Source organism: Ruditapes philippinarum, unplaced genomic scaffold (genome assembly GCF_026571515.1).
Source record: "Ruditapes philippinarum isolate M1 unplaced genomic scaffold, ASM2657151v2 ctg1222_1_1_1_1, whole genome shotgun sequence".
In the NCBI taxonomy this organism is placed as follows: Eukaryota; Metazoa; Mollusca; class Bivalvia; order Venerida; family Veneridae; genus Ruditapes; species Ruditapes philippinarum.
In genome coordinates this window covers 172626-186380 of record NW_026864020.1, presented here as the reverse complement: position 1 = coordinate 186380, position 13755 = coordinate 172626, and the positions used below count along the sequence as shown (strand labels likewise).

The window sequence follows — 13755 nt, the reverse complement described above, 5'->3', positions numbered from 1 at the left end:
AAGGGCGGACCTAGGTAGAGTAGGACTCATTGCAGTGTGAAAGTTTATATCAATCTATTTTGATTCCATGGACAATTTAATAGATTAGCTCACATATTTTAGTACATTTTAATGTTTTGACGTTTCATTTTTGTTTAAATAGGAGTGAATCGCGTATGTGTAGGAATACGTTTTTAGAAGTGCTGCACGTTGAGTGTGAGATAAGCCCATGTGAGATAAGACACCGCTATTTTTAGTAACTTTTACGGATTTTTCTATCTGGTAAGTGAGAACATTCAGTTCTGTGTTTTTCAGAACTATTTTTGACTTCATAAGTTCATAGTATTTTGTAACATTTTCTTACGATAATTTTGACAAATATTCATTTTTTTTAAATATTTTATGATTCCAAATGCATGTAGAACAAACCAGAAGTTTTGACATTTCAGACCAGATTTTTTAATTTACCGACCAGCATGTAATCGAGTTGTTGAAATAACCCATAAAATTATTAGTGTAATTTCTTTATGCATTTAAAATGAAATAAACAATAATTGAATGCATATCTATGAGTTATGATAAGAAATGTTGTCTAAGATACATGTAACTATGTGAATGCCTTTTAATAAAAGATTGAGACACATGCCACATGTTGTGAATGCAACAAATTTAATTGATTAACTTACTCAAATCAACCACTTGATAATAATGTAAAGTAAGAACCCATTCAACTCCTAATCATACCTCGAAATCAATTTCAATTGTGTTCTGTCTGGTGCAATGGTATATATATATCTTATTATGTAACTGTGATCTATGTTGTTGCTAAAAATAAAAATAAATAAAAAAATAAGATATAATAGGCCAACAAGACATTTTATGCTTTTTGCAAAAATTTATCAATGTAGATGCAGGATTTTCACACACGTTTCAAAATGTACACACTATCGCAACTTCTCCGCTCAAAAATAATCGTCAAGGTATTCTGAGTAAAAACAGAAGCGGTGCTGTGCATGAAATACCGATTGGCGAATAACACTTTTAAAAAGGAAAATGTAAAATAAAAAATGAACAATTTATATTTTAACCAACTTCCCCGTTCAACGCCCTTACCTAATTTCATATTATCAAACTGTGACATAAAAATGATGAATTCAAATAAGATTAAACAGGTAGGTGAAAATGCCTGATCGACAAATATTTTGGTTATTTCTTATGTCATAAGCCCGATCGGGCATTTTTTTTGGTTTAAATCAGTGTATGGGTACTAGATTATATTTTGGTTATGACAGTAAATTTTACCTGGAAGAGAAACAATGGCAATCTGATCACAATTTGACTATTTTAGTATTTGTTTGTTAATTTAGAATACTTTTCAACACTTGAAAATAAAATCATTTGGCACTATATTTTTAGTAGGCATCTTATGCAAGCCAACTGAAAAAAATATGACTTTTAACTGTCTACAGTTTTAAATTCTTTACTGTTTGAATCAAAATAATGAAGAGTGCAGACGAAATTTAACTATACTTTGCTTGGTAAATATAAATAAACTGTTTTATTTGAACCGTAAATACAGACTTAAACAGAAAATCTAATAAACAATTTCAATTTTTAACATCATCCATTTGAAGGATTTAATACAAATTAATTTTATTTATGAAGCAAAGGTTCCTTTAATTGTTTTGTTGTTTTCTGCTTTTAAAAATCGTGTTTCGTGAAAAAAAGGGCCCCCGTTGGAAAAAAGAATAATCGATGCTCGGGCAAATTTTTTGATATATATCTGGCGATTGTAGTGCTGTTGAAAAAAGTTTTGACATATACTTTAAAAGCGATAAAAAGAAGCAAAAAGAATAAGAAATATTATCAATATAGTCTAATCGTATAAAAGTATCAAAAGCAGAACGTGTGAAACTATGATGACAACGATAAAAAATTCTCCTTATTCGGCAATGAATTGCAATCAACAACAACAACCCGGCTGTCAAAATTGATAAAAGAAATGCTTCAAATAGATATTCATATACCGATTTTGGTTATCAAAAATAGATGATTGGTAGGTATTAATCAATTGCATTGAAAGACCAGAATTGCTGTAGATTTGGTATTGTACATTACTGAAAAGAACTGTCAGAGGCATGAAATCGCAAACATTTTCACAAATCATGCAAATCCGGCAATCTCCTGGTTTAGACCCCTATGTATTTTTCAGGAGTAAAACATGTATATAATACACTAGAGAAAACGGAATGAACCTTATATATACTCCTGGTTTAGACCCCGGGGTCTAATCCAGGATATAGCCGCAAATCCTGTTCCAAGTGTGAAAACTTAAATGAGATGCCTATGAAAGAATCCTCTTGGTGCGAAATAAGAATAAATAAGAAAGAAAAATTGTTGATTGGTGGCATATACAGAAGCCCAAATAGTGACAATGTAAACAATGACTTATTGTTAAATTTATTTACTCATGATTATATAAAGACACATAAAAAACTTGGTAATTGTCGGAGATTTTAAAACTTCCCGACATAAAATTGGGACTCCGGTCGACAATACATAATGAAAACCATATATCGTATTAAATTTATTGAAACATTGAGAGATAATTATTTTTTTCAACATGTATATGAAAATACACGTTATAGAATTGGTACAATCCTAGTTTGTTAGATTTGTTATTGACTAATTTCAGAGGGACCTAGTCAACAACGTAGACTACGGTGATAAAGTTAGGAGCAAGCGATCAATATCAGTATAACATTTGACATTAGATGTGTAAACATTGATTTTGAAGTACTCGTTAAAACTCGTAAAAAATTATTTCAAGGGTGACAATAAAACTTGTGTAAGAAAATATTTGAGGTGATGTGGACTGGGAAGCTTATGCACAACTTTAATGATTTGTGATGTTGGGAATATTTTTTGAAACAGATTAATTATGTAAGACAGACAAGTTTTTATTCCTTTATAAAAAAAAGGTTAGCAACCAAGGCATAAACCTAGGTGGATGACAAAACTTTCACTGTATAAAAATGGTGAAAAGAAGTATCAGCTTGGAAAAGGTTTTACATACAGTCCGTTTCACTACCAAAAAAACCTATGAAGAATATTGTAAAATTAGAAAATAAAGTTTCAAAAAGGCAAGTGAGATACGCAAAGAGGAAACCATGAGAAAGGAATAGCAGATAATATTAAGACAAATGTAAAAAAAACTTCTGGGTTATGTAAAAAGAACAGGACTAAACAAAAACGGGAATTGGAGATTTGAAAAATGTAAATGGAGAAACATAATAACAGATTGATAGTAGCAAAGCTGAAGTTTTTTAAATGACTTTTTTTAACATCCCGTTTTTTTACCACAAGGAAGTGATTCAAATTATTGAACCAGTTTTTTGAGAGCAATAATTGATTCAAATGAGTATATTGATATGGTTAATCTAAAACTCTGAGAAACATTTTGCAAACAGTTGTGAATTTCTCTAAATCTTCAAAAGCCGCAGGCCCGGCAAATAATTGTCAATCCTAAGTTTTAAAAAGATGTGCTTATCAACTATACATGCCTTCTACACACGTTATTCTCAAAATCATTACAAGAAGGAAATATTCCGAATGATTGGAAAACTAGCAAATGTGACTTGTATTTATAAAAAAAGGACAAAAATCTGATCCTGGTAACTCGTACCGTCCTTGTTTCATTTAACTTCTATTGATGTAAAATGCTGGAGCGAAATGTTAGACAAGGGAAAATTATTGAACCATTTGAAAAATGCAATGAATGTTGTCGGATAGTCCAATTTGGATTTAGGGACCATAAAGAAGCACCATTTATAACAGTTATTATCAGTATTCGGATGATTGAAACTGAAGCTTTGGATGAAAATTTAACAAGTTGATTCTGTTTATTTTGATTTTGCTAAGGCATTTGATACGGTTCCCAATAAACGTTTACCTTCAATAACTTTCAGCATATGGCATTACAGGGAAATTGCATCAATGGGTTCAAATTTTCTGTAGATAGAAGAACAGGTGTTGTAATTAATGGTAATATATCCAAGTGGAGTAATGTTATTTCTGGTGTATGACCAAAGGGATCACCGTATTAGGTCCATTATTGTTTGTTATCTTTTGTGAATGATATTCCTGAAGCGTAAAATGTGTTTGTAGACTTTTTGCTGATGATACAAAATTATATCCGAATATGAGAAATATGTCCTTGATCAACAAGTACTTCAAAAAAATGACATTTAATACACTATGTAAATGGGAGTGACGACTGGTTTACTCAGATTCAACTTCTAGCAAAATGTAAAGATAATGCGGTTTGGAAAAGCAATTTGATACAAAATACAAAAATGAAAGACAACACACTGGTATTGTATGTGATATTGAATCATTGACAAGGAAAAAAGACCTAGGTATTAATTTTACGTCTAATTTGAAATTCGAATGAGCACATCGGTCGCACTGTAAATAAAGTAAACTCACATATCGGGTTGCTGAAAAAGAATTTTGTTCACATGGATAAGAAGCAATTTTTGTTATTGTATAAAGGTCTTATAAGACCAATCACACCCTGATTATGAAAATATCATTTATTACCCTGTAACAAAGAAAAATAAATCAACTAGTGGAAAATACCCAAAAGAAGAGCTACAAAGAATCATCCCTGAACTAAGAGGACTCACATATGAACAAAGATTAAGGGCTTTTGAATTTACCAACTCTTGAAATACAGACATCAACGTGGAGATATGATATACAAGTTTTTAAACTTATTCGCAAAATAGACGATTTTGACTATGAAAAGTTATTCAAATTATCTGTTACTAATCATGAAATCCGAGGACATAGTTATAAATTAGAAAAGTTAAGACCACTAAAGGCAATAAGACAAAATTCCTTCACTTATAGAGTCGTAAACGAATGGAACCTACTTCCCAGTGAAATAGTTATATCAAAGAATGTAAATGAGTTCAAATCTAAGTTAGATAAACACTGGCAATGGAAGAGATTTAAAATGGACAATATATATTAGATAGACCAATACCGGAGCGGACGACACTGAAAACGGAACTCGAGGGGAATGATAGTCCGTTAGGGGACTAATAAAGTTTCCCAAACATCACAAGATTCCATCACAAGATTCCAAAAATCAGTATCAATACAGAATATTGAAAGTCAAAGATGCCCCAATTCCAGAAGATTCTGGAAACAGTGGTTCTTAAGAGTGCCAAGTATTCAAGCGCTCGTACACAGGACCGCACTTTAAAGTGTCTTTTGGAAGACTTTTCAGTAATTTTAGTTGCATGGCCAGCTGAGAATCGAACCCACAATGTCGAGATAGTCCAACTTACTGTACTGCGCGACAAGATACATGTATTGTGCTACTTTATGTCTTAGGGCAATATCAAGACTCTGACCCAGAACGAAAATATCTCAAAATCTTGCTTTGGCACATCAATATATTTTGACTAAATGTTGAGCGCTTTAACTGATTGAGCTAAATTTCTAGCCAGCATTAAATAGAAATGGACCAAAGATGAGAGAGAAAGCTGGATGAAACACAGTTATTCCCTATTCATGTCAGTAACAGCCATGCAGGAAGATCTTGACTGGCATTCTTTGAATCAGATCAGATTAGACTTAAGTCTCATAATTTACCTCAAACTAGTACATGTAGCCACTAGCCTTCCTTAGTAACCTACATGTACATTAAAACTTCATCAAGGCTTACTAGACATTAAGCACCCCCTCTCTCTTAGGCTAAAAAAAATCCGGAAGTACATGACACATCAGATTGCCATAAGTTCTTGTTTTTCCCAAACTGTATCACACTTTGTAACCAGCTTTCCAGGAACATTGTTACCCTGCCTGATCTTGACCAATTCAAACATGGATGGTTAAGCTACAGTATTAGTTGACTTGTTGTGTTTTTACTTTAAATCTTTCCTTCACTCTTACTGATAAAAAACATTGTAACAACAACTTGAAGTTTCCAAGTCCTGATAATGTTCATTTTTAGGTTTTAACTTTTTCTCGCACCATTTACTGACACATCTGACATGCACTATTCCTGCTTTTGAGTTGGCAGTACCCAGAGCAAATTTTTGTCCGCGGTAAGCCCCATCCGCAGGGTTCCGCGAGTTTTGCAAATTCCCCGCTGAGCCTATTGTAGATAAAAATTTGAAGTTAGAATTAATAGCCTGATCAAGCTGATAATAATTTATCAGGGTTCAAAAACCCCAGGTATTTCCCAACATAGTGGATTTTAATGGTAAACTCATATTTTAATGGGTTAACTAAGGGAATATATATTAGGTGGAGAAATCTCTGTCAAAAATGCTATGCATTACCACAAGAAGTGGTGGATATTCAGACTTTTGACCTTTTGTACTTATTTCAGAAGGAGATCGTCTGAAGCTAAACATTTAAAGTTATCAAGAAATGATTGTTAAAGAATCATGAAGCTATTTCCAGTGATCTTTTTGTGGATGTTGATCAAACTGGTCACCTCAAGTGATGTGTGTTATGAAAATTGCACTGAATACAAACCTAAGTCCCCATTGGTTCACTGCAATTATTTGTAAGTATATATTTAGAAATATTGTACACTTCTTACTATGTTTTGGGCAAGGGTGTAAATGATTGATGTCTCCTTATATGCATATCTAACATGATGTGAAAAACATTAAAAAAAATATTCTTTTCTGAAATTACCCTGCCTCAAACTATAGACTGTACATAATTTTTATATGCCAATGATTTTTAACATCAGTTGATCTAGACTTTGACCCAGTGACCAACATTTTTGTACAAATTTTTTTGCAGCTTTGAACTTCGAGAACACTTTTCAGATGCATAGTAAAACTTTGATATCAGTTGAACAAGATTTTTCAGTGACATTGTATTCCAAAAATATATTCTTGTTTAAAATAACTTCTGATCCATCCAAAAAAGTAAGTAAAAATAATTATTTAAATGTTTATTTTTATGTATTATTGTCACTGTGTTCTGTTTAATTAAAGATAAAGATATTTGAATGTTATTTTTAGACCAATGGAATACCTGAACTGCAGTGAACCAGAGGATCTAAATGGAAATGAGACAAAACGAGAAGATTTAGATGGGTATGGTTGTACTAAGGTAATTAATGTCTTTTTTTACTATTTTGATTGCATATTAAAATGGTCTGACGAGGAAATCCTGAAGGTCACCCAGTACAACTTAAGTATAAATGTTGCAGTTTAGACCTGTTTGATGGAGCCTGTTAATGCATGGTAGTTGTTATTGCAAGCCACCATCCATACCCCCAGTAACATCTAAAGCAGGAATTAACTTTTATACATGAAAATGGTGATAACACGGTGATAGGGCGATTACCACAACTTTTCCGCGCAACGTCAAAATATCTTACTTCTGTCCGAGACACCGTATATTTCTGTGGTACAAAATGGACAGCAAGCCTGTAACCGAGACGAAAACAGCATATAATTTGCTCAAAACAAGGTTAAATCATCATTTTTTCTTTTTCATCGAATGTGCCATTTAATTTGAAACTTATTTATCTTTACTACATGCAAAATGCTTCATTAATTAAGTCAGGATAGTGAAAACATTTAGGGCATACTGAAAAAAATCTTGCTTTGATTACAAAATATAACGTATTTCTAGTCCGTTCAGTTCATATAACTGGTCAAAATACATTATAAATATGTACATTATTGTCGTATGAACAAGTTACAATACATAAATAACCCGTTTCTTGTATATTTGGTATGATTTTTATGTTTCCACGTGTGTATTTTAAGGCACCGCACAACTTTGTCAATCATAAGATTAGGGCACCGCATTATTCCTCCTTAAAATCACCGCATTTTTCTGTCTTTTTAGCACTGTTGATTTTTGATATTAATGTTTGCTTTCAGAAAAAAAAGGCGTTCAAACATATGTCTGAAAAAGCCAAAGCAACGTGCGAAATTGGCAAAGCTGCAGATACTGCAGCAACTGGAGAGCGCCCAACTAAGTCTTCTGCAGCAGTACGCCAATGGATCAGCGCCTCCCTGTATTTCAGGACGATATGCGTAATGCACCACATAAGAAAAAGAATATGAAGTCAAACTTTCGCAAAAGATTGTTTAAAAAAAGCATGTTGGAGACGATGACTGAAGAGATTATGGAAATATTGCCCGGGTTCCTGCAAAAACTACACCATGAAAATTTGTGTTATGACTTTTGCAACTTTATCAAATTAGTATGCAATAAGAAATTCCCATTAACAAATAGTTCATTCCTTTTGTTTCTCGATGTTGTTTGATGGTATAGTCTGCCAAGAACTTCAATCTTTCCATGTGGGGTTTATCAGTTTGAATAAGTTCGAAAAGGAAAAGACATCCATCTATATATAGATACCATTGCACTTATCTAACTGGTAGTATTAACACAGATCAGACCTTCAGAAATTTTCCATAACATAACGTATGATCACGGATTTATATAAATCCGTGGTATGATATAACAGCAACATAACATAACAGCAAGTAAACAATCTTTCATCAAACTTTCATCAAATAAAAGTTATTATAAAACATATTTGTAAGATTATTGTATAATTCAAAAGAAGACGGTTCCAGTATTTATCGGTCTAACGGAAAAAGAATGCGGTGTTTGAATTCAGTGTTGTACGGTGCTCCAATATTCGGGTCAGTAGGCCTTTTTCAACAAATATTCCCTGATATTTACGATAGAAACACACAATTTTGTATGGAACTTGAACTTAGGGTTAACCATAATAAATATACGAGCTCGTTAGGTCATAGAACAAAGACATCGTCGTTATAACACATGTTTTTTGTGACAAGTACGAGTCATGTTGAGGTACACACGATCTTTTGTAAACACTATTTCTTCGAAGTATGTGTTTTTGTGTGAATTGTATTGTGCTAGATTAACAATAAATTGTCTCAAAAATTCGATGGAATACTTAAACAATTGGAATAATCTTGCAATGTCCAGCAGTAAGATATTTTGTAAGCTATTACCTGGAATTTGTTTATCCCGCCATTAATATTTTGTCCAGAAATATACGGTGTCTCGGTCAGAAGGACGATATTTTGACGTTGCGCGGAAAAGTTGTGGTAATCGCCCTATCACCGTGGATAATGAAACACTGATAGAGTCATCTGTCAGCTTTATTGTTGGAAACATCAGGTACCTCACTGAACATTAATAAGTAAAACATCTGCTGAACATTACATATATACTCGATCAAGTTATGAAAGAGATGTATGATATTCTGTCAACTTTTTCATTAATACACTGTCTAGTTCATTGGACAACGTTAAAAAAATTGTGCTTTATTCAGGTCAATCAATACACAAAATTAAGTTTAATTTGAATGACTGTGTACAGTGAAACTTCTACTGACTGATCTTGTAATTACAGTGGGGTGGAGAAAGGTACGAGGATGTACAGAAGACTAAAGTATGGTGTGAGGTACTAGAGGGAATCCATTGTTTTGGAGAAAGAAAGTTTCTGAAAGACGGTTTTCCATGTATCAAGTAAATAACTGAGATAAAATTGTTACATCTTTTCTTTGTATTGAAGATATCAGAGAGCATTTTAAAACATTAAATAAGAGATACCAAATTTAATCATCTTTTCATCATTTTTAATAGGAGATACCAAATTTTATGCACTAAAGTGTTAAGGAGAGATGTCAAATTTTATGTACTAAAATGGTTACTAAAAAAAATAGCTAAATGACTTCTTTTCTTATAAATTAATAATTGTAAATGATTGTTGATCAGAATGTGTTATAAACCATGTTTAGATCTGAAAGAGTCTTCTTGAAAGAAAGAAAGTTGAGCTGACTCTAAAAAAGTATACAGTTTAGTGTCCAATGACACCTGAATATACGCAGTTGTAAAATTCACAACCAGTAAATTTAGTTTAAGTTTCAGTGTAACTCAGACCTCAGAAACAAATGTGAAAAAAAATGTTAAAGTCAAACCCAGGATGCAATGTAGTAAGTGAAATATTGGGGAAAAACTTGAAGCAGACAGCCATCACTGCTATTTGGCTTATTCTAGCTGGATAATCAACAAACTCAAGAAACCTGTTTATAATTTATATCATTTTGCTTCAAAATTCATATAACAACTTCACAATATACCCGTATATTTATGCTCTACTGAATTCTGAACTTACCCAGTATATTATTTTTTTTTTCAGATATAATGGTCATTATTTTGTGTCTACATTAATCTATTCAGTCCTTCTGGGTTTCTTAGGGATGGACAGATTCTGTCTGGGACATACAGGTATAAAATATTTCTAATTTGTCACTGTGTCTTAACATTAACTTAAAGGCACATTATGTCTTAGAAACAAAGAATTTTTTTACTCCTTTAGAAAGGTCAAACCTAAATTTTATAATGTTAAAATAATGGTTTTAGAGAATATAAGATGCATATTACCTGAAAATAGTAGCAAATAAATGTGAAATGCATTGTCATAAAAGTACAAAATGTAAAAAAATGTAAATACAAAATACCTATTCACTTTAACTGTGCATATTGCCTTTTAAAGAGCAACAGATGAAAAAAGATGCCAATGAGATACTATAAAGGGCACCAAAATTAAGACGGTTTTAAGGAATAAAGATAAAAGCAATTCTGAGGCAGAATTTAAATGTTTGTTTCATAAATGCCTTTACTTATTAAAATATCTGAAGGGTGTTATTTTTAGCTTGACTTTTCTAAGATTGACTATTGTACACAGTTCTCCCGAGGACATAAACAATACTGATTTTATTGGACGCGTAAACAGCTACGAAACCTATATCAGACTCAGCTAGCACTTTGTTCAATACAGGTTTGACATCTGGGTACTCATCCAATTGATTTCTGTATTGTACTCAAAACAATGTATGATAACCTCATATCGTAATATTGTACATGTATATTACAGGTACAGCTGTAGGGAAGTTGATCACATTAGGTGGTGTAGGAATATGGTGGATTGTAGATGTAGTTTTACTGGTAACTGGTGTACTTATCCCTGAAGATGGCAGTAATTGGGTACCATACTATTGACTCTCTGGACAGCAGAAGTTACCTCTGTTGGTAAAATACGTGTTCATGGAATAAATGAAAAACTTTTTTGCTGAAGACCAAAATGGAAATGGAAAATAATAAATATCATTTTTCGGGAGTTTACGATTTTCTTCAAGATCTCTTTTAATATATACTTGTACAATGATAGTTACTTCAACCAAAAGAATGTTACTGTTCACTAATCACAAATCAGCTTACTGATTTTGAAACGATATTTGTATGTTTTGGTGCATACATGTACATGTACTGGTATACAATACTTTTATTTGTATGTGTTTCAAACTTAAACAAATTGAACTGAATTGTAAAGATATATTAGAAATGCTTTATTTACTCACCTTTAAGTCTGATTGCTCATGAGGCAGGTATCCAAATTTTGCCTTTTAATTTGGTTTGATTTGGTTATAAGATGGGTGCATATAGGAAAAAAATATGGAGGGGAATTTGAATAGCTGTAAAGTAATTTATAATGGTACTGATTTGAATGGACAAAAATTGTTTGCCCTGGAATGGGCTATGATGTGAATCATGTGATTGTAAGATATATGAATTATATGATTTTAGGAGATGAGAAACATGTGATAGTAAAAGATATAATTTATGTGATTGTAGGAGATATAAATCATGTGATTGTAAACAATGTGAATCATGTGATTGTAGGAGATATTAATCATGTGATTGAAGGAGAATGATGTGATTGTAGGAGATATAAATCATGTGATTGAAGGAGAATGATGTGATTGTAGGAGATAAGAATCATGTGATTGTAGATGTGAATCATGTGATTTTAGGAAATGTGATTGTAGGAGGTGTAAATCATGATTAAAGAAGATGTAAATCATGTGCTTGTTGATGTAAATCATGTGTTTGCTGGAGATACAATATATCAGGTAAATCACATGATTGCATGTGATTTGATTTAATGTGAATCAAGTGATTATTCCGTGCAATAATGAAAATACTGACTGGTTTTGTTTAAGATATGTGTTGACAAGGAAAAAATAACATGGAATGAAGTATTCTTGGAATAAGTATTGGTTATGTCTGTTTGTTTTATGTGAATTGCTAGTATATGTCTGTTAATGTCTTGACAATGTGTTCTTTTATCTGATTCTTTATCACATAAACTATGCTTCAGAAGTGTAATAAAACCACAAGTGAAATATGATAATTTGCATACAACAAGATGAAAATAAATCCTGTATTTATAAAAAAAATAAAACTTGAATTTTCTGTTAATTTATTTTTTTACCTTATGATTCAAAAGACTACCCCTTTAATTTTGTGTACTGGCTAAATTTAGCAGAAAGTTGTCTGGCAAGACACCAGTGAAAATATGGAAAATATGTTTCACTACAGTGAAAAATAACAAATATATTTCACTGTAGGGAAAAATAAATTTTTACAGTGAAAATATGGAAAACAAAAATATGCATTTTATTTCAACAAGATCTCATCTTCATGTATAAGGGTAAAATAAAGCCATTTATTATAATTAATAATTCATAAGTGTAATAACTTTGCAATGTGACATTATTTGCTTTACACTTTAAAGCTCTCAAATTTTGGGTATTTGAGTAAGAGAATATTATACTTGTGTAGATTCATTTCTAAAATTTTTGAACTCATTGAGTAAAACTATATTGGGCTTAAATAGTATAATATTATTAAAATTGTTAAATGCTAAATAGATTTAATTTTGAACCTACGGTCCTTTCTCTTTCTATTTTAACAGTTTTATTTGATATCTAAATGTTAAATTGTGCATATCACTTTTTTCTTTGATAGTGCATTTGAATGAATATCATGGATATTTATATAAAATAAGTCTGAGTATATTATTGTATGTAAATATTATCTCTTTGTTAATATATAATATGTGTACAAATGTATTATATATGAAAATGAATAAAAAATTGTCTTATATGTAGTTGTTACAGTTTGTTGACTAAGTTTTTCTATTGTTAAACCCATTAGTCATCGAGCATTTTGTGAACAATGGCTGTTTTCAATGAAAAGCCTCCTGTTACAAGTTCAAATTGCTATGAAATTATAAAAAATGCTTCAATACTGTTCAAACTTGACACAAATGTTGACTGGACCATAGCCTATTCTAACGTAAATTTCCTGTTACCATGGCAACGAGGGGACATTTCAAAATTGCCAAAAAATCACTTTTTTGCGTTGATTTTTCCATCAAAACTGATTTCAAAGTGCTGCAACTTCTCAATTGAGATAAAGTCAAAGTCTTTTCAGCGTTGGTTACACGTTACCTTAAGGTCGACCTGAGGCCATTTTTTAGCCTCTCACAAGTCCAAAAAATATTCTTGTAGACGAGGGGGTTTCTTCCCCTCTTCTAACCCTCAAGGCACAACCCCTCTGGCACCCCCTTGATGCATCTATTTTATAGGGGATGGCGCCAAAAATGTGATCACTCTTAACATCATTTCCCAAACGAAAACAAGTGTCTGTGGTCTAAATAGGGCATTTTTTCACTATTTGTGGGAGGATGACAAGACGCCTATATGAAGTAATGGGATAAAATTAATTTTTACGTGATGTTGTTATAAGCCAGTAAGGAACCTTTTGTATTTTTCATTGGGCAGTTTATTTTGAGGTTTGCAGCCCGTAATTACATGACTTGTGGCCTTGACCTTGC

The 13755-nt window shown here is 31.9% G+C and overlaps 1 protein-coding gene across 1 annotated transcript; it reads left to right on the top strand.

Moving 5' to 3' along the window:
* The first annotated feature begins 1752 nt into the window (after positions 1 to 1752).
* On the top strand, positions 1753 to 12034 carry LOC132724127 (TM2 domain-containing protein CG11103-like). Its single transcript, XM_060708938.1, has 6 exons — positions 1753 to 2035; positions 6386 to 6565; positions 7035 to 7125; positions 9424 to 9539; positions 10213 to 10301; positions 10951 to 12034. Exons 2-6 carry the CDS (start codon positions 6444 to 6446, stop codon positions 11073 to 11075), a joined length of 543 nt encoding a protein of 180 aa, XP_060564921.1. The 5' UTR covers positions 1753 to 2035; positions 6386 to 6443; the 3' UTR covers positions 11076 to 12034.
* Positions 12035 to 13755: the final 1721 nt, after the last annotated feature.

Excerpts from the sequence above, each read along its gene's own strand:
- LOC132724127 (XM_060708938.1), top strand. The coding sequence starts at position 6,444 with ATGAAGCTATTTCCAGTGATCTTTTTGTGGATGTTGATCAAACTGGTC. Across the intron at positions 9,540-10,212 it reads GACGGTTTTCCATGTATCAA|ATATAATGGTCATTATTTTG; the intron begins GTAAATAACTGA and ends TTTTTTTTTCAG. Across the intron at positions 10,302-10,950 it reads ATTCTGTCTGGGACATACAG|GTACAGCTGTAGGGAAGTTG; the intron begins GTATAAAATATT and ends TGTATATTACAG.